The following is a 24,957-nucleotide window of genomic DNA, read 5'->3' as shown; positions in this document are numbered from 1 at the left end:
GGGGGCGTGCGGGGGCCGCCATGGGGCCGGGGGCGTGCGGGGGCCGCCATGGGGCCGGGGGCGGCGGGTCGGTCCCTCACGCGGCCGCCCTGCTCCGGGAAGCCCCTGGGGCTCGGCTGGGGAGGGGGCTGCCCGGGCCAGGCCGCCCCTGCGCGGGGGTGGGCGCGGAGGGGCCCTCTGTCCCCCCCGTAACGTGCCCGGGGGTGCCCTGCTCCCCTCGGGGCTGCCCGCGCCCTTCCCGCGCTGGGGGCCGGAGCCCCGGGCCGGCCCCGGGGCTGCCGCGTCCCGGGGCGCGAGGCCGTGTGCCCGGGGCCTCCCGGGAGGCGCTCGAGGGTCCCGGGGCGCGAGGCCGTGTGCCCGGGGCCTCCCGGGAGGCGCTCGAGGGTCCCAGAGCCGGCATCCCCCAGCAGTAGCCGTCGGGCCCCTTGGAGGGCTGTCAAATCTCACAGCAGCTCTCTGTCGGTGCTGTTGAAGATAGACTTCTGAAGGGGTGTGTGCCAGACCGTGCCACAGTGGAGCCTGGACATGTGTTGGTGTTGCCAGCTGGGAAAGCCTCTCCCCCTGCTAGGGGTTAGCTCTGGCCTGTGTCCGGGACTGCGTTTGGATCCGTGCTGGGCAGACATCCCAGAACCACCCTCGTGCTTCTGGCAAGGGCTGCGTCCGTGGAGGTGGAGGGCGCCGTGGAGCAGGGCCGCCCGGCGCCAGCTTGGCCTCCCCTGAGGCACCCCCATGTCCGTGCCCGCGGAGGGGACACGGGGGACCCGGGGCAGGAGGAGGGGGCGCGGGGCGGACACAGGCTGTGAGAGGCGACCAGGTCTGCGCGGTGGTGAGAGGCACCGGCGCCTCCTGGTCCTCGCGCTAGCGGTGCGGGCTGCTCGTGTGGCCCCGTCACTCGCGCAGAGCGCCGCGCCTTGCGGGGCTGCACGTGGGCTGTGAGGGCTGCGGCGCTGCATGTGCGCGGGGCTGCGCGTGGTGCTGCACCTCTTGGCACCGAGCTGCGTGGGGAGGGCGTCCCGAGGGCTCTGGCAGGTCCCGCCGGCGCAGAGGGCGCCCCGGCCCGCGGCTCCTCCCGCCGCTCCCCGCAGCAATCACAGGGGCACGGGCAGGCACTCTGTCCTTTCCCGTCTCCCCTCTTCTTCCACCTGCCCTGTGGGCTCCTTTCCAGCGGGCTGAGTTCACAAGGGGCATGGGATCATGCTGGCAAGCAGCGTGGCGCTGAGCAAACCTTTCTGAGTCAGGCTCAGAGGGATTGGGCCCGACCTTCCTCTTCAGCCTGGAGCCTCCTGTGCGCGCGGGCGCCGGGCGGCTGCGCCTGACCCGAGGGGCATATCCAGTGCGGCCGCTGCAGCGGCCCTGGCGCCTGCCGAGAGGCCCCGTCCGTGCCAGGCAGCAACCCGAGAGGCGGCCGCCGAGGGCACGGCCGGGGACACCTTGGCTGCAGCCAGAGGTGAAGCGCCGTCGCGCACCAGCTCCTTGGGCTGCTCTAGATAGTGCTCCTCGGTCCCCCCTTGAGAGGCTTCTTGGCAGCTGCCTGCTCCTTGTCCCTGCCTCCCTTCCCAGCCACTGTCTGTCGCTTCTCCTTTTATTTATTTATTTATTTATTTATTTATTTTTGTTAATCTCCCTCCTGCAGTGAGTGAGGTTGGAGGACAGTTTGAGTAACAACCTTGTGCTTTTTATGGTAAATGTGCTCCAAGGGAGCACTCAGAGCAGCTGACAGCACATGAGGCTGGGCAAGACTGAAACTACCTCTTGCTGCGGTGCTAGGAGGCAAAACTGGGCTAAGGGGCCAATTTCCCTCTCCGTATAGCTGGAAAGGTCTCTGAGCGGTGCCTTTCGCAGCACTTACTGTCAGCGTGGCTGCTGAGGGCTGCTGCTTACTGGAAATCCCCGGCAGGAGCTGAGGCCAAATGATTCCCAGGCTGTGCTGAGGGCTGCAGCCTCAGTGCTGGGTGCACGAAAAGCAGCAAAGCACAGGAGCGAGGGGACACAGCGCTGAGCCCTAGCATGCATCACTGCCAGCAGCTTGTCCCTCGCTGCTGCTTGGATCCACAGGGCCGCTCTTGGGCAGCCTGGCCCCGGGCAGGGCACTGCCACATGCTGAGCAAGGTGCAGGCCTCCCAATGGGCTGGCACAGGGGATACCCCCTGCCTTAGACTTGGGGAGGAATTCCTATAGGAATATGCAGTGCACGGACGTTGAGCTGCATCTTGAGAGGTTGGCAACGATGGGGAAAGGTGATGTGCTCCCCAGACATGTTATCCTGCTGGACGTAGCCTGCCATGAGGGAAGGAGTCTGTCACCGTGAGCCCATGGAGAGAGGGAAATGCCATTTTCCTGCTGTGGTTTGGAGACCCTGGTGTGGGATGAGGTGGCCTTTCTGGCCCTGTCTCCGTAGAGCATCCCTTCCTGCCCTGTGGTAGGACAGTCTTGGCTTCTTGGCTTCTGGGTGAGCTCAGCCAACTCCTTGGAATAGCTAGGGATAAATTGTGACTAGCTCCAAATAACCTGGGCTCATGTGTGCCCAGGGAGTATTTTGGTCCCTGACACATGAGCTCTGTCTAGAATGGAAGGCCTGATTCACTCGTGGTATCTCGCACGAGGCTGGCACCTTTCAGGAGAGCTTCAAACCTGTGCTGGGATGAGGACATGGGGCGATGGGGGCAATGAAGCCCATTCTGCTGTGAGCATGGTGGTGACAGTGTGCACCTCCAGCCCCAAGCCACCCTGCAGAGACAGCCCCTGGAGGGTGTTGGTGTTGGAGCTCCTGTTCCTGAGGTGCTGTGGGCAGCCTTGTTGCTTGGCGTGGTGGTCCGAGGGGCAGGCAGCCCAAGCCGGGCAGGCTGAAGCAGGGGCTTTAATAGTCCTTGCCACTTGAGGGCTTTTGTTGCTGTCCCCTGTTGTGGTGCCGTTACCCTTCCAGCCTGGGGGAGAGGGCTTGGGTTTCGCTTTCTGTGAGCGAGTGCCTGCTATATGAGCACGGCCTTCTGCATCCAGGCGCCTTTTCCAGAAAGCCATTTAGAGCTCCACACTGTTGCTTGGATAACTGTGTTCTCTGATTCATTACCAGGGTGCAGCCCATCCTGCAGGATCCCAAAATTGCCTGTTAAAGGCTTAGAGAGAGGCAATATCTTTTAATAACTGTGTGATGCAGCTGGAAAAAACTTCTGGACATGCAGTTCTCTGCCTTGGATTAAGGGAGGAATCACTTCAAGGGAGGCACTCAGCTGGTTCCCGGGTACTGAGGGGGACAGTGCTGCTGTAACGACTCTCTGTCGCCCCTGCTGCAAGTCTCCTGCCTCCCGTTTCCCTGTGCTGGCTGGTGGGTGACGCAGCGATGGGTCCCAGCAGGGCTGCAGGCCCCGCGCCTGGCGCTGTGCAAACACTGCCAGCTGGCCGAGGGGGCAGGTGGCCGCAGGCTCCAGCCTGGGGATGACTCTGCCCTGCGTGTTGGTGGGGAGCTTGCCTGCCCAGGGCCCTGCTGGCAGAGCTGCACAGTGCCGCCCCGGGCAGCGGGCACGGGCCGGGCTCCGCGAGCTGTGCCGAGAGTGACAGCTCCTTGGCATCGAAGGCGCTCGGCCTCCCAGCTGGCACCCCCTGCTTTCCATTCCAGGTGGGTGCCCAGGGCTGGGCTCTTACCTGCTGAACTGCAGGGCCCTGCTGATGCCAGAGGGAGGGTTATGACCCTCTCCAGCTGCAGAGGGGATGAGGGCCAGACAGATCCTGCATCCTAGTTCACATGCCTGCCCCTGCTTTCCAGGTGTTTGAGGATTCCTACCTACAAACCCTCCCAGTCCAAGGTGGGAGCTGCCAGATCAGGGCAGGCAGAGGGGCTGCCTGTTTCCTGATGTATGCCATAGTGTTCCCTCCTGCCCATATATGCTCTCTGCCACTAGCTGCCTTCTTCTAGCCAGATACTGTGGGAGACTAGCGAAGCAGAAGTAGCGTCCGTCGCTGTTGCTAGAGGAGGATTTTGCTGAGCAATCATGGTGCTGCTTCCTTGGAGTAGCTGGATTTCACTGTTCAGGTAGCAACTGCTATGAAGGATGTCTTATTAAAAGCCCTTGCTGAGATGGATGTTGCTGTCCTTGTTTCATGTTGTGCCACACCAGGCTGAGCTAGGTTTTACTGTGGCTGGAGGGGTGCAACTGGTGCTGTGGCAGGGCTGCTTGTGAGGGCCAGTGCAGTGCGTGCTTCTCTGTTCAGGTTTTGTATCCACCTACGGCAGACCAGACAGACATTTTCAGTAGTGTGTGTTTGTTTTGGGGGGCTTTTTGCTTTGGTTTGATCTGAGGGTCTTGCCCCCCATGCACTTCTGCAATATGTGAACAGACTTGGGTTAAGTCACGCTTGCTCCTTGTCCTGTTTTGCTGCAGCCTTCATGCGTGATGTGGAGCAAACTGCTCCCTGGCTCTGCACCTCTGGCTGGGAGTTCCTCGGCACCGAGGGCACAATGATGCCTGTACCCCTTGGCAGAGGGCTTACCATGCCAGCCGGGGCGGGAGCAGAGGTGCTGGGCGCGACGGGCACATGCGATGGGCGCCACGGGCAGCTCTGCTCCCTGCAATGGGATCTGCCCCTTTGCTGGCTTCATCTGCCCCTTCGCTCTGCCTGCTGTGTGTCTAGCTGGACAGGCTCTCTCAACTCCCTTCCCGGGGCTGGGCAGGGTGTTTCCAAGGCTCGGGTTACTGCACTGGATAGTCTGTCGCTTCACTGGCATAGGAGCTGAACACTTGCTGCTGCTGCTATCCCTTGGGAGGGGGCCAGGGCAGTGTCGTCCTTCCCCGGTGCCTCTTCCTGCCAAAGAGCTGGAAAGAGGACCCGCGTGCGCTGTGGTGCAGTGCTGTGGCTGTGTCCTCACGTCGTGGGACACGTGCATGGTTCCTCTCGCTTGGCTGGGGAATGTGTTGCAGGACCGAGTGCCAGGTTGGAACTGGGGACATGCCTTACACTGAAGCTGCCCCATGGGCAGGTAGCCTGGGGTGATGCTGAGGTGGGCTTTGCAGAAGGCAGGGGGCAGGTACTGCGCCCAGGCAGTGCTGCTGGGCTGTGCTCACACCTGCCCTCCAGAGCTGTTTTGAGCAGCAGCTTTTTCAAATGATTGCTTGTCTTTTGGGTTTCAGGTGGCAGCAAGCTGCAAAAGCCCAAGTACGTCTGGGATGTGCTCTCTGCCCGTGGAGATGAGAAGCCCCAGCTAGAGAGCGGTCCTCGCATCGCTACCAGGCCTTGCCTTCATCGTCTTTGGCTCCTCTCTGGTACCCTTGCAGCATTGGCAGCCTCCAAAGGTTGGTTGTCTTGCTTGTCTACTTGGCAGGTTATGTGTCCTCATTCCCATGCTGTCTCGGTGCCTGTATCCCCACATTGGTAAAGGGTGCATAACTGTGTGGCAGGAGGCCTTGCAACGGGGTCCTTCTCCTCAAACTCTGTTGTCTGTTGCCTCTTTCTAGTGTAATAGATGGGAGGGGGCTTGAACCTGGGCTGAGAAGCTGGAGGAAGCTCTCTGGGCTGGGGCAAATGGGTAGGCCCCTTCTGAAGGCTGAGTCTGTCCTAATGAGGTTCTGCCCTGGTGTTTTTCTCTTCCATGTGTCTCTTGCACCAAGGGCTTCTGTGGGGCTGCTCTTGCCAGTGGCTGCCTCTGCTGCCCCTCATTAGTGCAGGGTCTGGCACGCCAGCAGGAGGGGGCCTCAGCCTGTCTGCGCCTTGATCGGATTTGTCAAGGCCCCTTCCCTTTTCTTCCTGTTCATTGAGGGCTGAAACAAAGCAAACAGAAGAGAGGAATTCCAAAGAATAGGAACAAGGGAAGAGGGGGCCGCTGGAGTGACAGGCTGCCCCTGCGCGCCCCCCTTCCTGCTCTCTGGAAGCATGAGGCCTTTGCGCAGCACTCCCATTCCCACTCTGCTGCCGGCTGCTCTGCGCCCGGTGCTGGGGAGCTGTCGGGTGCTGCAGCCCCCGGAGCTCCTGCCCCCGTGATTCCCAGGTTGTCCCTGTTGTGCCGAGGCGCCAGCAGTGAGCAGGAGGGAGGCCTGAGCCTGCTGCCTCCTCCCAGCACAGGCACCAGGACCAGAGGGATCTCGAGGCAAACAGGCTGTTGTTTGAACTGCTTTGTTTGCCGTGGGCTGCGGTGAAAGTTTTCCCTCTTTACCTGTGCCAGGAAAGTTTCTCCTGTCAGGCAGCTCCTAATGAGCCCGGCAGTGTGCCATGCCAGGGCAGAAAGGTACTGGCCCCTCCCCAGCCTGGGGCCAGATAAGCGCTTGAACAAGGCTCTTCTGTGCACCAGGGCTGGGAAGTGGAGACAAACGTGGCTTGGCATTGTACCCTTTCCCAGGAGGCAGGGGACTCGGGAGGGGGGATCCTGGCCTAACAAGCCAGGCTCTCACAGGTGGAGCCTCAGCCTTGTGAGGGACCCTTTACCTTTCCCTTCCCCCCGAGACCATCCTGCAGGTTCCGCTTTTTTCTGCCCTCAGCCTTGCTATGGATTGGCAGGGGAGACTGTGGGATGCTAAGAAGTGCAGGCATTAAGTACTTGAGGAGGAAATACCTCCCCTGCAGTGGCCACCTTGTGTTTTAGCCACAAGGAAACATCCCCTATGTCACAGTGAGTTTTGTGTCCTTCCTCTCCTCCCTTCTGGCAATCTCTGTGATTTATGATTTAATTGGAGAGTGCAGTAAAGTTCTTAGTCTCTGAAAGTGCAGATTAGGGGTTACTAATCCCTTCCTTAATGGGTACTTGCTTCCTGCCTGGTCTGTTACCAAGCTTCTTTCCCCAGAGTGGAAACTCACCCAAACTCCAGACCTCCATCCTCTCCTCGCCTGCTGTGCAGAGGAGGAAGGGAGACGGACAGCCTTGGGGAGGAGGTGAATGAGATGAGATGCTGAAACTTTCTGGGTGGGTTTGTAGCCAGCACTTCTCCTGCCCCAATTATTTTTGCTATTCCAGGAGCAATGTATCAAGGGTGTTTAGGTTTTTTTTTTTTTTTTTTTTTTTTTTTCCTTCTTTCTTTCTGCTTGCTGTTCATCCACCAGTGGTTTCTCTGCTGGACAATTCAGTTTGGCTTTCCCTGTGTATATACATCTCTCCCTCAGTTCCTGATTTGGTGCTGCATCCTGATCCCCAGGGTATGCCCAAATGAACTCCAGCTGGCACTCCTTGTGTTGCTGAAAGGTCATGGCTTCCTCTTGAAAGCAGGAGGAGTCAGTATCTGGGAATGATGCTTGAGGATGGAGCTTCACACGAGCTGCTCTCCTCTGCAGAGGTTGAGATCCCCTTATAAGACACGTGCTACCAGTATGAAGGAGAAAACAAAATACTTTCTATTCCAGAGAGGCACCAGCAGCATAGCAGTAATGAGCACAGAGGTGTGGGGAAAAGGGCAGGACCCCTCCTGGGGCAGGAGGGACACTCGCTGCTGGCAGTCACAGGTAGTCACAGGTAGGCTGAGCTCTTACGCCTCCCGCCTGCTCTTGGTTGGGGACTGCCAAAGATTGGAGGTTTGTCCTGGCTTGGGTGAGCCAGATATGGCCTTTCTTCCTTGCCTTTGTCCTTTGGTGTCAGAGTTCAGGATTTAGCTCAGTGGTGTGTGAAGCTTCAAGGGTGGGGATGTGCCAAATAGCAGGATGAGACTGGAAAGAGTGCTGAGAATGGGTCACGTGGAGTTTTTGTGCTGGGAGCATTCTCCTTTCTCCCCTGGCTTAGGGAAGTGCCTCCCTCCAGGAATCCACCACCCTCCTTTGGCCCTGTTAGTCATTACCTCTCTTTCCATTGCCTGCAAAACACTTTTTACCCCTCCTGTGGATAAGTCTGCAGCCTCTTGGCCTGCGCAGCGGCCGATCCTCCACTGCGTGCTCAGAGCCTGCCTGCAAAGCATGAGCCTCGCCGCAGCTCAGGTATCTATCACTGCAGCTCCATGAAACGCCCGGCGTGCCCTGAGCGGATGGATGACAGCGCCGTTCTGGGCTGCTTGTCTGGTTTAAGCAGCGCCCTCGGGGAAGGGCTGAGCCACCCCCGAGCAGAGCAGTGCGTTTGCTATTTATAGTGCCCTTGTTCTGTTCTCCCTGGCCGTGCTCCACTTCCAGCCTTGCTTGGCGCCGGGGCATCAGTGCCAGGAATAGCTCTGGGCACGGAGCGGCCGCCTGGACACAGCCCCTGGGCAGAGCCAGCCCTTGGCCAAGGGGCCAGGGGTGCCCGTGAACTCTGTGCACGCTCCTGCTGAGCACGCAGGGTTGCCCCGCTCCTGCTCTGCCCCTTGCACGCAGGGTTGCCCTCCAAATTGCCCTCCTCCTGCTCTGCCCCCTGTGAGGGCTAGGGTCCCCTGTGCTGTTGAGCTGCCAGAGGAGTATTGCTGGAGACAGCACCTGGGCCGATTGCTGCAGGCCCTGAGCTGGGGGGCTCATGTGGAAAGGCTGGCACCGTGTGTGTCCTTTAGCCAGTGGCTGTGACCTCTCGGCTGTGACTCTAAATTGCTGCCCGTGAGGATGGGCAGGCTCCCCACCGGTGCCACAGCTGCTGTCTCTTGCACAGGCCTCGCTGCCTCGGCAGTGCTCGCTGGCCTCTGCAGAGCTTGAGCAGAGCCCTGGAAAGAGCCGCCGGTACCTGAAACATCAACACAATCCCCAGTGCTGCTGCTTGGGCACAGTTCCTGCATCCCTTTGCTGTGTGGTGCTCACAGCCTCTCTGGAGAGCAGAGCTGAACAAACAGTTGTTTTGTATTGTGCCCAAAAATGGGGGTGGGATGGAGTTTAAGGCACCTTTTATCTTTTATTTCAAACAAAACAATGCAAAACGAGACTTTTTAACTCAGAAAGCAAAGAGACTTTTTTTTTTTTTCCTCTCAAACCTGTCCTGAAGCAGCAAATAGCTCTGGGACTGTCTGGAAACTGCAGTTTTCAATCACTAACCGTTCAGCCAAAAACACTGATGAGCTTTTCTAGTGTGACAAAGCAGCTTGGGCACCTGGGGGCCTGGCTCGTAGCCAGGGCCCCTGGCATCCTCACAGAGTTGGCAGGGAAGATGGTGTTGTGGCCTCTCATGGGCTTTTCCAAGCAGAGCAGTGATCCCAGGTGCCTGGAGTTGCTCTGCCTCCCTCTCGCTGTGGTTAGCTCGGTGTTTTGCACGAGCTGAGGCAGATTCCGCAAGCAGAATTCCATAGCAGGGACTACAGCTGGTCAGGCATGCTGGGATGCAGCCCCCTTGTCCCGCTCAGAGCTGAGAGGCAGCAGCGTGGCCAGCAGTCAGGAGCTCCTGCTCCTATCTGTGTCATTGCAAACAAGCCCCTCTCCAGCCCTGAGCCCAAGAACTGCTGCCTGCCCCACACCTGTAGCACTGGAAGGAAGGAAGGATTATCTTGGGAAACAGGCAGGGGGTGAGCGGCTATCGATTCCTGGTGCGCATCCGGAGAGCAGGACACTGTGAACCTAATGGATCCTGAGCTGGCCATTAGCTGCGGCACAGACGTCAGCAGAAATGCGCGTATTGGAAACCTAAGCCCAGCATGGGGAGGGCAGCTGGGAATTGGCCCAAAAGCTGCTCCTCTTCTCTTTCAAGAGGCAGCCTGGATCCTCCTTGTCCCTTCTAGTGTCACCGCAGTGTCCTAGCTTAATTTGTCACCAGCACCTTATGCCTTGCTGTGCTGACCAGGAAAGTGATGGAGGAGACACGATCCAGGAAAGACACTGTGCCCTCAGTGTCAGCATGAGGTCTGTGTGTCAAACCCCAGCTCCATCTGGCCCAGGGCCCTGTGGCCTGCAGTGGCCAAAAGCTGGTTCTAGGGTTGAATCGTGAGATGTAGCCTGGCTGACTGTGATGCTTCCCTAGCCAAAGTGACACAGGTAAATTGAAACTGGTGTGTTGGACTTGCTGGGTGCTGGCTAGTCTCTCATCAGCCCATGGCAAGGTCACTCAGTGAGGGGACGCTGAATGGCTGTGGGGGCTGAGGGTCTGGGCTTGTCCCCATGTGCCAGGGCAGAGAAGCTGGAGAGGGGCTGGCAAACCCCACTGGGCGGCATGGGGAGCTAAGTGCCAAACAGGCACTAGAGACCCCAGCAGTGGTGTCCCCACAAGTGTGGCTAAAGCTGGAGCCAAAAAGCCAAGCTGGAGCCTGGCCGGGAGCATGGAGCTCTGTGCACGCGGCAGCGCCGTCGGCAGCAGCGGGGGCCCTGCCGAGAGCAACCTCTTCCTGATGCCTTCCTGGAGCCGCAGATGTGGAGAGAGGTAAGGCGTGAGGCTCGGCCCATGTTAGACCTAGTCTCAAACTGCGGCTTCCCTGTATTCTGGCTGAGGAAAGGAAATGGCCTGGGGATGAAAATCTCGGCTTATGCCGAGCTGGGAGCTTCAGCTAGCACAGTTCAGAGGGAGTAAATCCTGTTCCCCAAGACCAGGCTTCCCCAGCAGAATGTGGCTTTTTTTGTGTGACTTTTGTGAAGCCAAATGCTGAAGTCTCAGGGCTGCAGGACTGTTTGTAATAACAATTTTATGGGCCTGAGAAGAGTGTGATGCACTCCAGTGAACCGTAAGGGAGGCACAGGCTGACTGTTGACCCTGGGAGCTCTCCACCTTTTTGACACTTTGTAGCTTGGTTGTGCTGAGGGTGGGAGAACCTTTGTTTCATCATCCTGCTCATGTTCATCTAATTCTGTGGCTGTTTGATGACATCCCTTGAATAAGGTGGCTATTTTATCACAGGTTACTCTTTCCCATGAAATAAGAAAGTGAAATTCCTACTTAAATTTCACTTATCATACGACTGGGGGAGGAGGGGTGGAGTGATAATCCAGAACATGGGGTTTTAATCCTGTTTTCCTGGCCGAATTCCATTCCGCCTCTGTGAATTCCTGCAGCTGCTGCGCTCTGAACTGCTTGTGTGGTATCCACAGCTGGCATCATCCCGCTCAAGTGGAAGCGCCTCACTGATGGGCAGGGGGGGCAAGGGGATGACCCCTAGCCGTAACCTGCGTGTCGGATGGGGGCTGCAGCGTGTGATTTAAAGGCCACCTGTTGAACAGGGAACTGGCCTGTCCCCTCCTGTCTCTCTGGAGGACAAGTTGTTGCCCTACCCGTTGCCTCCCTTCTGAGCCGCCTGTGAGCCCACAAAGCTGCTGTGAGGTGCTCGTGCACAGGCAGCCCTTTTCAGCAGGCCAGCTGGACTCCTGCTGCCCTCCCAGCTCCAGAGGAGGAGTGGGAGATGGGTTTGGAGGCCCTGTGGCCCGCAGCTAGCTGGGACAGGGCTGTATGACTCCCCCAAACTCGCTGCTCTCCCAAAGGGCCTCAGGCGCTTCCCCGAGGGCCGCCCCCTTGGTCATAGTGCTGGGCTCAGCAAGCCTTGAGCTTCCCGTGCCCGTGTGGCTGCTGTCCTGTCGCTCCTAGGCAGTTCTGCAGTGTCCCCACACCCCGAGTGCGTGGGGACATTTGTAGCTCCAGGGGCTGGGACAGGCCCGGGCTGGGCGCTCGCAGTGCCTGGTTTCCTCCGGTGCTGTGGGAGGGCAGCTCGTGCCGTGGCAGTGTTCCCTGTGCCAGCTTCCCCTAAACATTAACCGCTCACCTGAGAGCCGCCGGCTCAGTGAGGGGAAAGGGCAGCCGGGTGAGGGGCCCTCCTGCCGGAAGGGGGGACCCTGGGCCAGGGAGCGGGGGCAGACGAGGCGCCGGCGCCGTTCCAGCAGCCACGGGTCTGTGCGCGGCGGGACAGGCCGCAGCGCTCGGGCCTCAGAGGCAGTGCAGGAGCCTGGCGCACTGCCCTGCGCTGGGAGTCACCGGCGTTTCCTTCTCGCAGCAGGGACTGCGTTTCGGTGCTCAGGAGCTCGGGAGCACTTTCTTTTCCACATCCTCTTTGTCGTGTTCCTGGTCCTGTTGAATCATGAGCTGCACGGCTCTCCTGCAGCCGGGTCTTGAGCAGACCATGGCTGGGAGCTATGTAGGGAGGAATGATAACGTGCTGTGCGCTGCGCCTGTGCCCCGCATCCTCCTGCTGGGGTCAGTGATGGAGAGGGGCAGGACTGGGAAGCCTCTCACCTTACCGCTGGCAGCGCTCGCATGGCGGGAGCGAGGAGACCGAGGAGCGAGGGCAGAAAGGGCGAGCACAGAGCTGTAGGGCTGCCGAGGGCCTTAGGCAGGTGTGAGTGCTGTGTGGATGCCCGGCCTTGCGTCCTGGGTATGGAGCCTTGGGGTTCCCCCTTGCTGGAGCGGGTGGGAGTGGGAGCATGAGGAGGCCACACAGGAGGAGGGACTGGCTGCAGCAGGGGGTGCTTTCCTCCCTCCTTGCTGGGCTGGGGGCGGGCGGCCCTGGTGGGTCTTGTGCTCCTGCCACAGCCTGGTTGCCACTGGGCTTCTCCCAGGGGCCTGGGAGAGCCCTCCCTGCTTCCTTCAGTGCTCCTCCTCAAGGCTGGAGCACTTGCTGTGTGGGGAAGGACAGGGCCTGTGTGGGCTGAACTCCATCACGCTCCCTGCGCTGTGGGGAAGCTCTGCTGTGTGCCTGGCCCAGAGGACTGGGGTGGCTCGGGGGTTTCCTGGCTTGGGCTGGGCAGGAAGCTGCTGGGAAGGAACGACCTGTTCTCCCTGGGGCTCTGCAAGGACAGGCGAGAGCTGCCCAGGCAGGAGTCCTGTAAAATGGTCTCCCGGGGCGGTGGTTTGTGCAGCGCACGGGTAGAGACCCAGCCTTGCACCCGGGGGCCACCTTGCACGGTGCTGCTCGGTCTCTGCGAGGCAGGCCCGTGCTCGCTGCTGCCGCTCGCCTGCTCCTTGCAGAGCTGGGGGGCAATTTGCCTCTCTTCCAAACTGCTGCGCAGGCAGTTGCAGCCCAACTCCTCCGCCTGCTACCGGTTGCCTCCTCCTCCCACCACACCCGGCCTTCTCCAGGCGTCGTTCTGACGCCGCAGGCCAAGGAGCCGGGGGAGGAAAGGCCGAGGAAGGCAGGGAGGGCAGGGAGCTCCTCCTGCTGCTGCATCCCAAGGCAGGAGCCTGACTTTCCTGGCCCTGAGGCCAGGCAGGGCTGGGGGAGCCCTGCAGGTAGGGGCAGTCCCTGCATAGTTAGCATTCCCAGCCCAGCTTCCCGCTCCTGCTGCCTTCCCCAGGACAGCAGTGCTGGCTCGCAGGGCTGGGCTGTGCCACATGCTTCCCCGGTGCTCTCAGGGGAGTGCTGCTCGCCTAGCCCAGTGCCACTGGAGTGCCCCAGCCCCACTCCCGACCTGGAGGTAGGCAGCGCTTCCCTTACTGCGCCTGCGGAGTTGCTGGGCACCAGTGCCCCTCTCTGAGCGGCAGGGAAACCTGCCCGAGCTGGGCACCCCTTCCCAACCCTGCCTTGCCTCTCCTGCCCGCCTCGGCCGCACACCCCCTCTCTGCCAGCCATGGGGAGAGTGGCAGCACAGCTCTCTTCCCCACACACCTGGGCATCTCCCATGTGGAAAATTCTCTGGCATCTGCCCTGGGAAAGCAGGAAGCAGGTGCTGCGTAAGGGGGTAGATAATCCCAACACCTTCCCCCATCCCAGCAAAAGTGGACAAGGGAGCTGGAGGGAGGGCAGAGTCCTCCTGCCTGACTGCGGGCAACTGCATGGCCCTGGCGCTGGGGGGCCTGGGCTAGAAAGTGAATTTAATCTCCTGTTTTGTTTGTTCTTTCTTCCTCCGTGAGGGGGGCCAGCACAGGGCGTGCCGGGGAGCTCCATTTGAGAGCGGGGAGGAGGGGGGAAGTGTCGGATCTGAAAGGGAGGAGTGAGAGGGAGCACTGGGAAGGGCAGACCCGGGAGGGAGCAGAGGGCTGGGAGCTGGCGCGGGAGGAACACGGGCGGAGGAGAAGGGGAAAGGCAGGTAAGGAAAGCACCTTGCTGGGAGGTGGGGGAGAGGCTGGGGGAGGGAGACGGGACAGCGGGAGGAGAGCGGGTGCTGAGGAGGGGATGGGCCCTTGGGCCCCAGCAGGAGCCTCGGTGCCACCTGCCCTGCTGTTGCTTCCGCTCCCGTGCTCTCCAGGAGAGCCCCGGTCCCATCGTGTGCCCTTGTGTTCACACACAGGCCGTGGACGGGACCTCCCTGCCCGCCAAGGGCTCCTCCTGCCCCTTCCCGCTGCTGCTTCTGCGGCTGCTCGGTGCCCGCTGGCTTGTCTCTCCCTGCCTCTCCTGCCTGGGCGCAGCGAGCCCGGCAGAGATGGTGTCTCGGTGGGCTGGGGCGGGAGAGGAGCTGGGGCAGAGTGCTCAGGGCGGCCGCACGTGGCACCACCAAGGGCGCCGGGCGCCTCAGGCCGAGGTGGCTCCCGCCTGGCGCACCGCACGCTGCCTTCCCTGCCCTGCCTCTGCCTGCCCCGTAGGCCATGGAAGGCAGCACGTGTGCGAGCAGGACCCCTTCCTGGCCGGGGAGAGGGGCACTGCAGCTCCCACCTGCGCGGGCTCCCTGCCTGGGCACGTGGGGCCGGCCCCTGTGTTTTTGGCAGGTTGCACGTGAGCAGTGCTCGCGCCACGCGCTGCTCACATAGCGCAGCGCTTGCAGCACCCCAAGTGTGTGGTTCGTGGCGGGGGCCTCCTCCAGGCTGGCCTTGCTGCCCCCAGGCATGCGGGGTCCGTGCCCGGTTGCAGGCAGCTCGGTGCTCATCCTGCCTTCCTCCTGGAGAGCTGGTGCCTGGCCCTACAGCCGGCAATTGCCAGGTGTTTCCAGCCTTGCCCCGGGCGGGCTGCCTGTTGCCTAAGGGGGCTCCGGGCAGTGTGGCTGCTGCGCCCTCCCAGGCAGCCCCCTCGGGCATCTGCACATCAATGGGCTGAGGCTCCCTACAAGGGGCAGCAGCCCCTAATCCGGCCCTTTCATTCCAAGGCAGCAGAGGCTTTTGTTGAGCCTGCAGATGTTGCGGGGAGGGCAGGGGCTCAGTCTCCTGCTGCAGCAAGCGGGGACAAGGAGCGAGGCCAGCCTGCGAGGAGAAGGAGGTTGGTGTTGGCTGGCTATGTGCGCCAGGGTCTTCGCTGTGCACCTGGCCCCTCAGGGACCTTGGTCAGGGCTTGCTGGAGATCATCTGTCCCCAGGGCTGGCTGGGACCCCTCCTGGGCGGTGGGTGGCATGTGTCTCCACTGCCCTTTCCGCGTGCAAAAGGGCTGAGCTGGGCACAGGGCGCCGGAGCCCTGTGTGGCTGTGGCTCAGGCGTCACCATCCACACAGGTGGGGACTGTGGCGCATCCTCAGAGGCAGCGCTGGCTGGAATGTGGGCATCGGGCTGGGGAACAAAGCGGGCACGCGGAGCGGTGGCACCGGGTGGCCGGTGGGGAGGCGGCCGGCGGCGGCGGCCGGCTCTGTGCACTGCGCCGGGGCTGCCAGCGGACCAGGGCCCACGGGGCAGTGCGGGGAGCCCTCCTGGCTTGCCGCTGTGGCTGAATTTGGAGCTCCCGCTCCGGAGCCTTGCAGGCTCCTCCCTGCACTTGTTGCTAGCGCGCCTGCTATGGCTGCCTCGTGCGTGTGCTGCATGTTCCCGTCCTGCCGCAGTGGCAGCAGCAGGAGGTGCCGCCAAACTCCTGTGCTCTCGCTGTGCTCGGAGACCCCGCAGCCTTCACCGGTGGGACAGGGCTGAGCCGGCGCTGTGTGAGCGGGGAGCAGCACTCTGGCCCGATGCGTGCCGTGCCATGCCGAGCTGTGCCGTGTCGTGGCTTGCAGCGCTGCACGGTGCCCTCCCCACCGCTGCTGGCCACCGCAACTGCACCGTGGGGCTCGCACGGCCGTCCTGGCAGCAGGGCCTGCAAGTGGGGGTCAGGCCATGGAGGCATTTTCCTTGATTCCCCACAAAGCCCCACCATATCCTGTGTGGTCCTTAGGCCAGGGCTTTTGGCGCCTGAAGTCAAGCCCGCCATTTCCAGCCATCCCTCTACAGAGCCAAGCAGCCTCCTCGGCTGCACGGGCGCCTCGCAACTCCGCTCCGTGCTCTCCATCACCTGGAGCCGTGTATCCTTTAGGGCAGCAGTGCTGGGGAAGGGAGTTTCCCAAAACTGCTCACAATCTCTGCAGCTTGACACCAAAGTTTGGAGGGGAAGATGTGTCCAGCAGAGCTTTCCCCCTTGCCCCCAGCCAGCCAGCTGGGGGACTGGGAAGGCAGCCAGGGTGCTGGGCTCCGGCTACTTGCGTATCTGTGCGTGGGCTGCGCTCCCTGGGCAGCAGCGTGCTGAGCCCAGCCTGTCCTTGAGGGCTCCATTTCAAGAGCTGTCCCAGCCCCTTCAGCCTCTGGAGGTGGGGGAGGGCTCTGCCCTCTCTCTCAAGGACAGGCTGCATTAACCATCGGGTGACCGGCCACCCAGCTCAGCAGATGCCTGCAGCCCGGTGGAGTGGGACCGCACAGCACCGTTCCTTCCCAGGAACTCGGCTCTCTCTCCTCTTGGCCCGTGAGACAGCCAGGAACAGAGCTGGAGTGAAACAGCTCCTGGGGGAGACACATTCCCTCCTTCTGCATTTGAGGTCTCTTCTGAAGAGACCGTGTGGCCTGGGCAGGGTTCTGGGTCAGGTCCTGGGAGGTGTCCCCCTGCACTAGGACAGGTAGGAGAGGCTGGGCTGGGAGAGGCTGCTGTTGCTGGAGAGGGAGTTATGCCCATCCCGCACAGCCAGAGTCCTCAAGTGAGCAAGGAGACAGGGATCTCTTGCCAGTGGGGGAGAACAGGGACTTGTGCATGGGATGGTTGGTGGCTCATGCTCCTCTCTTGTCTCCTGTCTCACAGGCTTTAGGATGCTGGGCCCGGCTGGGTTAGGCCTGCCCACGTGAGCGTTGCGCTGCTCCCGCTGCCGGCCCACCATGCTGCGCTCCTGGCGCGTGAAGCTGAAGCTGCTGCTCGCCACGCTCACCCTGGCCGGTCTCCTCTCCTGGCTCTACCTCTTTGTGGGCAGTCTCGAATGTGAGTGGGGCAAGACAGGGCTCCTGAGTTGCCCTTCTGGCCGGGTCCCTTTTGGGGCAAGGGAAGCTCTCCAGGGTGGAGTGAACAAGGGAAGCCAAGGCCTTGGGGTGTCTGCTCTGTAGTTCCCTGTGGATGGATCTGACCTCCAGCTTTCTATGGGCATCCCTGGGGCCTGGGGGAGCAGAGCTCTGAGTGCCTGGCATACACAGGGTCCCTCAACCCAAATTTGGGGCCCTCCCTGCACCCCTGGGAGGTGGGTGTTTGTGCTGGCTGCGTGCCGCTCCATGCGCCGCTCCGTGCCTCGCCACAGATGGCCGCTTCCTGCTGCTGCCGCCGTGCCTGGGCGAGCAGCCGAGCCGCGACGCGGAGCGCCAGGCGCTGGCATCGCAGGTGCACACGGTGGAGCAGGAGAACCGGCAGCTCCGCCTGCAGCTCGGCCGGGCGCCGGCGGGAGCCCCCGCCGAGGACGACGGCCACCCCACAGCGCAGCGCAGCAACCACACAGCCTGCCCCAAGCAGCGGACGGTGCACAAGTGCGAGGTGCGTGGGCAGCGCGCGCAGGGCCCCAAGGCAGAGCCTGGAGGGGAGCCTGTGTCTGAGAGCAGCCTCCTGCTTCTTGGGGGAGTGACACCTGATGGGAAGGGGTGGCAGAGCCGGACTCTTGGGCCCTGTTCTGATCCATTTTCCCAGGGGAAGAGCTGGGTTAATGAGTCCCCTCCCATTAGGGTGGCCTGGGGGATGATCTGGCAGGTCCTTGTGTAAGACTCTGGTCTCAGAAGGGTGTCACTTGTCTCTGGACAGCTGCTGCACATAGCAATTGTGTGTGCTGGACACAATGCCAGCCGGGATGTGGTCACCCTGGTGAAGTCCATCCTCTTCCACAGGTAAGAGGGCTGTGCTGGGGCAGAGGCCCACCTGTGTGGGGCTCCTGGTGCAGGCTGCAGGGCAGGCAGTGCCACAGAGAGGGCTGCTACATCGTAACTGCTGAGGCCTAGAGGGACGGAGGGAGATGTTTCCCTCCCCTGGGTGATTTTTCTCAGTGTGGCCCCTCAGCTGCTGGCTGTCCCCCTGGCAGGGTTGGGTTGGAGGAGCAGGGACCGTGTCCCTCTGAGGTGGTTGTTGCCTGCTGCTAAGGTGCTAAGCACTGCTGCACTTGCCCTTGGCAGGAAAAATCCTCTTCACTTTCACCTCATCACGGACTCGGTGGCTCAGCAGATCCTCCAGACACTCTTCCAGTCCTGGATGGTGCCCTCCGTCCACGTCAGCTTCTACAATGCCGAGGACTTGAAGGCAGGCATTCAACCCCATGCCACCCTCTCCCCACTTTCTTTCCCAGCTCAGTGCTTGAAAGGCTGAGAAGGGACCAGCAGAGAAGGTCTATGTGAGAGGGTCTATGTTTAACCTCTCTATGTGAGAGGTTAAACATTCTTCTGTGGTCCCTTGCTTGCCTACTCCTCTTTCTGAGACAGATGAAGCAGAGACAGGCTGGGAGGGCAAGAGGTCTGGCTGTCACCTCTGGCCCCTCTGAACCACTACGAGGCTGGAGGGCCTTCAAGCAGGGCCCTGAGAGCTGCTGTGGAGAGGTGACAGGATGCCCCAAATACGTTGGTTTACGAGAGGTGCTCTCATAGGGAGGCTAGAATCTTGCAGGAGGTGCAGGGAAAGGGATCTTCCAGCACAAAAGCTGTGCCACAGGCAGAGTAAGGAGCCTGTGTACTCCCCCATGGCAGCAGCTGGGCTGGGCAGGGTCTGTGATACTGGCTGTGAGATGGCAGCAAATGCTACTCGCTGAGGACACCTTGCTTCCACCTGGGTTTGAAACAGGGACCTGGGGCCTTGCCTAGCCTGGGAATTTAGATGTGACCCTGGGGAGCCTGCAGGGAAGGTGCTGGCTCTGCAGCTCCGTGAGGCACTTGGCACTTGGATTGGGTGGCAGCCAGGCCCCTGCTCTGTGTGGAGTGCTGGGCATGCACAACTGTGCCGCCCGGGCACGGGGACAGCCTCTCCATGGCTCAGCAGTGAGGCTGTGTCACCTTGCAGCCAGAGGTGTCCTGGATCCCCAACAAGCACTACTCGGGCATCTACGGACTGATGAAGCTGACGCTTGCCAAGGCTCTGCCCTCCAGCCTCTCCAAGGTCATCGTCTTGGACACCGACATCACCTTCGCCACTGACATTGCAGAGCTCTGGGCCATCTTCGGGAAGTTCTCTGGTGAGGACAGAGCTCCAGCCCCAGCTGCCCTCTAAGGGAGGGGGGCCCAGTCTGTCACCTCATTTGTGCAGTGAGTTTGCAGGTGGCTCCTGAACCATGGCAAGATGAGCCACGTGTCCCTCTCTTCCCTCAGACAAGCAGGTGATTGGGCTGGTAGAGAACCAAAGCGACTGGTATTTGGGCAATCTCTGGAAGAACCACAAACCGTGGCCTGCTCTGGGACGTGGCTTCAACACGGGTGAGCGTGGGGCTGCTGGGGTGCGGGGACGAGCACCCCGTGCAAGCAGCTGAGGTGGGTCTGGTAGGGGAGGAGGCTGGGCTGGGGTGAGGCAGGAGTGTCTGTGCAAAGGGCTGCTGCTGCTGCTGCCTCTTAGGGGCTCGTGTGGGCCGACCTGCGGCACAAGCGTGGCTCAGTATTGAGGCGTGGCACGGCCTCAGTAACGCCGTGGGCTCTTCCTGGCCCCAGGGGTGATCCTGCTGCTGCTGGAGCGCCTGCGGCGCCTGGGCTGGGAGCAGACGTGGCGGCTGACCGCGGAGCGGGAGCTCATGAACATGCTGTCCACCTCGCTGGCCGATCAGGTGACAGTCCCTTTCCCAGCCTCATCAGCCGAGGCATTGCTGTAGCGGTGCCAGCACGTGGGCACTGCCATGCCTCCTTGGCTAGCCGTGCACCCTTCTGCCTCTCTCCTAGGACATCTTCAATGCGGTGATCAAGCAGGACCCGGCCCTGGTGTACCGGCTGCCGTGCTTCTGGAACGTGCAGCTCTCCGATCACACCCGCTCCGAGCAGTGCTACACCGAGGTCTCGGATCTCAAGGTGAGTGGGGCCGACCTGCCTCTCCCTGCGGCAGAAATCGGATCCCCCTATTTGGGACCCTGGTCTCTGCCTGGTAGGTGCTCCTGCCCTGCAGGGGAGGGGTGGAAGGCCTGAAGGATGGAGCATATGATGAAGGTCTGAGGGAGCCAGCATGGGGCGTGAGGGCTTGGGAAGCGACGCTCCTTTACTCTGCACGGAGTGACTTGCGCTGCCCCCAGGTGATCCACTGGAACTCGCCCAAGAAGCTGCGGGTGAAGAACAAGCACGTGGAGTTCTTCCGCAACCTCTACCTGACCTTCCTGGAGTATGACGGGAACCTGCTGCGCAGGGAGCTCTTTGGCTGCGCCAGCCTCCCCAGCCCTCCGAGCAACCAGGTGAGGTCAATGGCAGCTCTGCCCAACCCCAGCGTGAGGCCTGGGCTGGGCCAGAAGGCACCTCCAGGCACCCCCCGGCTCACCTTGCGTCTCCTTCCTGCCTCGCTCACCTTTGTGGCACCACAGCTGCAGCAGGCGCTGGAGGAGTTGGATGAGGACGATCCCTGCTACGATTTCCGCCGGCAGCACCTCACGCAGCACCGTGTCCACCTCTTCTTCCTGCAGTATGAGTTCTCACCTCTTACTGATCCCACCGATGTCACCCTCGTGGCCCAGCTCTCCATGGACAGGTACTTGCCAGTGGCGCTTGTGGGATGGCAGCTTCTTCCTTCCATTTTCGCTGGGCTGACTGCACAGCTAAGGCGCTTCCTGGAATCTCTGATGGGGGTTCATCATGGCCAGAACACACCCCCCGGTTTTGTGTTCAGGTTCTGCTCCTTACCAGCAGGCAGGAAGGACAGTCTTGTTGCTGAGAATCTTCTGTTTCTTTCTGCTGTGAGTTGGAAGCCTCACTTCTGCTGCCAACTACTTTATTTCTTTGTTCTTCCTGCATTGGACAAAGGTTTAGCAAGTTGCTGGACACTGCAGCACTACTGGTGGCATACACCAAGTGCCTGGTCACCTTCCTGCAGTGCTTCCTCCCAGTTCTCTCTAATTCCGTCAGGCTGCAGGTCTTGAAGCTGAGCTGTCCTGAAGGGTAAATGTTTGGAGGCAGGTGCAAACAACCAAAGCCAGTGTTTAAGCAAATTCTCCTCAGAGACTTTGGTAAAGAACTACTGAGACTTGTTGAAACTCAGTCCCAACAGAGGCCAAGACACGTAGGGCACTTGCCTCAGACCCACTGAGCTGCTGTTAACCTGGTGTCCTGCAGTGGAGTCAGGCTGGGCTTGTGAGGAGAGGATGGTGGGGACTATTCCAAGCGTGTGCCCCTTGGTTTGGCCGAGTTCCCCCAGGGCAGGGCCCCAGCTCACGCAGCACCCTCTGCTTCGCAGGCTGCAGATGCTGGAGGCCATCTGCAAACACTGGGCGGGCCCCATCAGCCTGGCGCTGTACATGTCAGACGCGGAGGCGCAGCAGTTCCTGCGCTACGCGCAGGCCTCGGAGGTGCTCAGCGCCCGCCGCAACGTCGCCTACCACATCGTCTACAAGGAGGGCCAGTTCTACCCCATCAACCTCCTGCGCAACGTGGCCTTGGCCAACACACAGACACCCTATGTCTTTCTGACCGACATTGACTTCTTGCCTATGTACGGCCTCTACGATTACCTCAGGTAGGGCATCCCCAGCTGGCTCTGAGCCAGCCGTGGGCTCCCCACACACTGGGCAGCGTTTTCAGCCTGCAGAAACTTTCCTTTGTGTTCAGCCTTGGGATATCCTGTCAGACATGAGTGGAGTGGGAAGCAGCTGTGGCTGTGAGGGGTTCCCTATTCCTCCTGTGCCTGTGCGGCACCCCTGAAAGGGCCTAACCCCTGTTCATAGCCTTTTTACATCTATGGGTGGGGTGCAGGAGCTGAGAGGGGGGCTGTACCCACACTTTGTGCCTTTCCCAGTGAGGGCTCATGCTCTTCCTCCTGCCCTAGGAACTCTATCCAGCAGCTGGAGCTGCCCAACAGGAAGGCAGCTCTCGTTGTGCCAGCGTTTGAGACCCTGCACTACCGCCTGACCTTCCCCAAATCCAAAGCAGAGCTGCTCTCCATGCTGGACATGGGCTCTCTCTACACATTCAGGTGGGTACCACAACTGCCCTGCTCTCCAGCAGGGCTGTCACACACACAGGGCGCCCTGTGTCTAGTGGTTCTGGTGCTGCCAGGTCTGCCACGTTTTCCTGGTGTCTCATCCCATCCATGTCTGCAGGTATCACGTGTGGCCCAAAGGCCATGCCCCAACTGACTATGCCAAGTGGCGGACGGCCACCGTGCCGTACCGCGTTGAGTGGCAGCCGGACTTCGAGCCTTACGTTGTAGTGAGGCGAGACTGCCCCAAGTACGACCAGAGGTTCGTGGGCTTTGGCTGGAACAAGGTGTCCCACATCATGGAGCTGGATGCACAGGTAGGTGCTGCGGGAGGTCCCGGGTGGGCATGGAGAACTGGTAACCCCAAGCTGGTGCCCCTGCGTTGACGGATGCCCCTCTGCCTCAGGAGTACGAGCTGCTTGTCCTGCCCAATGCCTTCATGATCCACATGCCCCACGCACCCAGCTTCGACATCTCCAAGTTCCGGCTGAGCGCGGGCTACCGGGGCTGCCTGCAGACGCTGCGGGAGGAGTTCCACCAGGACCTGTCGCGCAAGTATGGCGCCGCCGCGCTCAAGTACCTCACGGCTGAGCGGGGCCTGTGACGGCGCGCACCGCAGCACCGCAGCACTGCAGCACCGCCGCCGCTGCAGCCCCGGCAGCCGCCAGAGCCCTGCTTGAGGAAACCGAGCGCCGGCCCAGCAGGGGGTGCCAGGGGTTGAGGCGGAAGATGCCAGCCCTGAGAGAACGGGAGGAGGCCTGTGTGTCCAAGTGTCACAGCACGGTCAGGACTCCATGTTACAGTGTGGGGGAACCGTCTCTCAAGTCAGGGACCAGGGCGGGATTGGTTTCCATCACCCCATTGCCAGGGCCTGGGACAAGGCTAATGTGCTGGTGCTGGAGCTCTTCTACAGGTTCCCTGCAAGGTTATTTCCAGCCTCAGACATCTCCCTAGTAGGAAGTTTGGGCTGATGTGGATTCACAGCCTCCTCTGGGTCACCTCTGCCTGGGGCCTGGCTCCTGCAGGCCCCTGGGAGCTGCCCTGTTCTCCCTGGCTCTGTCTCCTTGTGGTCCCTGTTCCCAGCTCTCGGCACGGAGCCTCTGGAGCTCGCTGAGTGGGAGAAGGGGATGTAGAACATCCCTTTGCATCCTTCGTTGAGCAGGGTCAGACAAGAGGGAGGTAGGGCCAGAGACAACCGTGAGTTGTGGCCTCATGGCTCAAGCCAGGACCAAGGTGAGCTGGTAAATAGGATGTTCCTCCTCCTTGCCCTGTGGAGACCAAGTCTCCCAGGTGACTGTTCCCATCCTGGTGCCATGAGTGTGGAGCTGGGCTATCTCTGCCCCCAGTGCAGCTCCAGGACAGGCGTGCACCGGCCTGCCGTCCTGCCTGTGGCGGGCACTACCTGGGGGCCGAAAGTGCCCAGCACGGTATGGCTGTGACCCAAGCGTGGCCACAGCAGTGCTCGTAGAGGCAGCGTGTCGGTCCTTGTCCTCACGGCACAGCACCAACAGAGGGTTATACCGTGGGGCTTTGTGCAGGACACCAGCCAGCTGCTCGTCACCATGGTCAGCTTTGGCACTGTGAAGTCACAGCTTTATGTGAAGGAAAGCAGGGTGATGTGTTGTTGGGAGGACTGACACCAAGTGCTATCATCCATCCTTGCAGGCATGGGTGGACTCTTGCAGGCAGAGCCCAGCTTTCCCCTGCTCGTGGCCGCACGGGCGCTGCTGCAGGCTGCAGCTGGGCTCAGCAGCTGGCCTTGCTAACACAGAGCCTTGGCCCCTGCTCTGCTGCAGAGCTGACCTTAAGTGACATTTCAGTGCTGGTGACCACTGTGGGACAAACCACTGAGCCCCCCTGCAGCCACAGGTGTGGGTGAAACAGCACCTGGGTAGGCAGAGCCACTCCGTGCATTCCCCAGAGCACCCGGAGCCTCCTTGGCTCTGGGCAATGCCGATGTTGCCACTGACAATCAGGGCTGTGGGCAGTGCTGGGGGAGACTCTAGCTGAGCGCTGTGGCTGGATCCCTGCGCTGGGAGCAGCCGGGCCAGGCACTGCTCCACAGCTCTCACAACACTGGAGCCCAGAGGACGCATTGCTTTCCTCACGCTATTTAAATTATTTAATACCTTTCTCATAAGATGTAAATGATTAGATTTTTTTTTTTCAATCCTTTCTTCCTCCCTGATGATTGTGCTGGTGGCCCTGGAGGAGCTCCAGGCCAGTCGCTGCTGTAGTCGCCGCTGTTCTCTTCTTAGCGCTATTCTGATCTGCAGGAGCCACATGGGTGCAGGTGTGAAGACTTCCGTCCGTGGTGGGGCTGGCCAGGAGGAGCCATACACATTGTGCTGTATGGAAAGGGCACAAGCGCCTCTTGCTTTCTCTTTTTAATTTAATTTTTAAATTAAAGCTTTTTTATTCTTTTTCAAAACTTTGTTAGAACTGTGTGGTTATTCCTTTTTTTTTTTTTTTTTTTCTGTTGGGAGCAGAGGGCTCTTTTGGCCATCCCATTGAGGGATAGGTGTCCAGAGAAGCACTAGCTCTGTGGTTGCTTCTGCCTTGGGGCCTGCGTGCGGCTGTGCGGCATAATTTCCAGTCAAGCCTTGCTAATCCAGGCATTCCTTAGCCCCATCCGCGCAGAAAAGCTGCATTCCCGAACAGGACCCAAGTGGGCGAGGGAGGCTTCCGTCTCCGTGCGCCCCCTGCTGGGCAGGAGGCGCCGCAGGGAGGCGCTGATGGCGCCCGAGGGGATTTCCCGCCCCAGCCCCTGTCCCCGAGCTCCCGTTCGCGCTGCCCCGGCGGCGCCTCCCGCCCGCCAAGCAAGGAGCCCGCGCGGCCATTTCGCAGCGCCGCCCTCAGGGCCGCTGCCGGGGCCCCCGGCCCCACGGCCAAGCACTGCCACGGACACGAGAGCTTTTACTGTGTTTTATTTAGTAAAATGTTAAAATAAATAAATACAAATTGATCAGATGCTCTGTGTCCCCCTCCC

The 24,957-nt window shown here is 60.9% G+C and overlaps 1 protein-coding gene across 2 annotated transcripts; it reads left to right on the top strand.

Moving 5' to 3' along the window:
- Positions 1-5,133: 5,133 nt before the first annotated feature.
- LARGE2 (LARGE xylosyl- and glucuronyltransferase 2) lies at positions 5,134-24,234 on the top strand. Of its 2 annotated transcripts, none has more exons than XM_026045848.1 (15): positions 5,134-5,285; positions 16,659-16,832; positions 17,143-17,372; positions 17,634-17,716; positions 17,999-18,122; positions 18,873-19,044; positions 19,178-19,282; positions 19,511-19,623; positions 19,736-19,861; positions 20,080-20,235; positions 20,362-20,525; positions 21,228-21,506; positions 21,816-21,962; positions 22,090-22,285; positions 22,375-24,234. In XM_026045848.1, the coding sequence occupies exons 2-15, from the start codon at positions 16,733-16,735 to the stop codon at positions 22,570-22,572; spliced, it is 2,193 nt and encodes a 730-aa protein (XP_025901633.1). In that variant the 5' UTR covers positions 5,134-5,285; positions 16,659-16,732; the 3' UTR covers positions 22,573-24,234. The 2 variants fall into 2 exon arrangements, with proteins under 2 accessions (XP_025901633.1, XP_025901634.1); XM_026045849.1 differs by lacking the exon at positions 5,134-5,285 and adding an exon at positions 13,162-13,179.
- Positions 24,235-24,957: the final 723 nt, after the last annotated feature.

This window comes from Nothoprocta perdicaria, unplaced genomic scaffold, assembly GCF_003342845.1.
Source record: "Nothoprocta perdicaria isolate Ctin4 unplaced genomic scaffold, notPer1 scaffold_410, whole genome shotgun sequence".
NCBI classification, from domain to species: domain Eukaryota; kingdom Metazoa; phylum Chordata; class Aves; order Tinamiformes; family Tinamidae; genus Nothoprocta; species Nothoprocta perdicaria.
The sequence above is the reverse complement of the archived record's forward strand: the minus strand, read 5'-3'. Positions and strand labels throughout refer to the sequence as shown.

Bases quoted from the DNA above. Each gene is read 5' to 3' on its own strand.
- LARGE2 (XM_026045848.1), top strand. From the start codon at position 16,733: ATGCTGCGCTCCTGGCGCGTGAAGCTGAAGCTGCTGCTCGCCACGCTC. The intron at 16,833-17,142 runs GTGAGTGGGGCA...GCCTCGCCACAG, and splicing joins CTTTGTGGGCAGTCTCGAAT to ATGGCCGCTTCCTGCTGCTG. The intron at 22,286-22,374 runs GTAGGTGCTGCG...CCTCTGCCTCAG, and splicing joins TCATGGAGCTGGATGCACAG to GAGTACGAGCTGCTTGTCCT.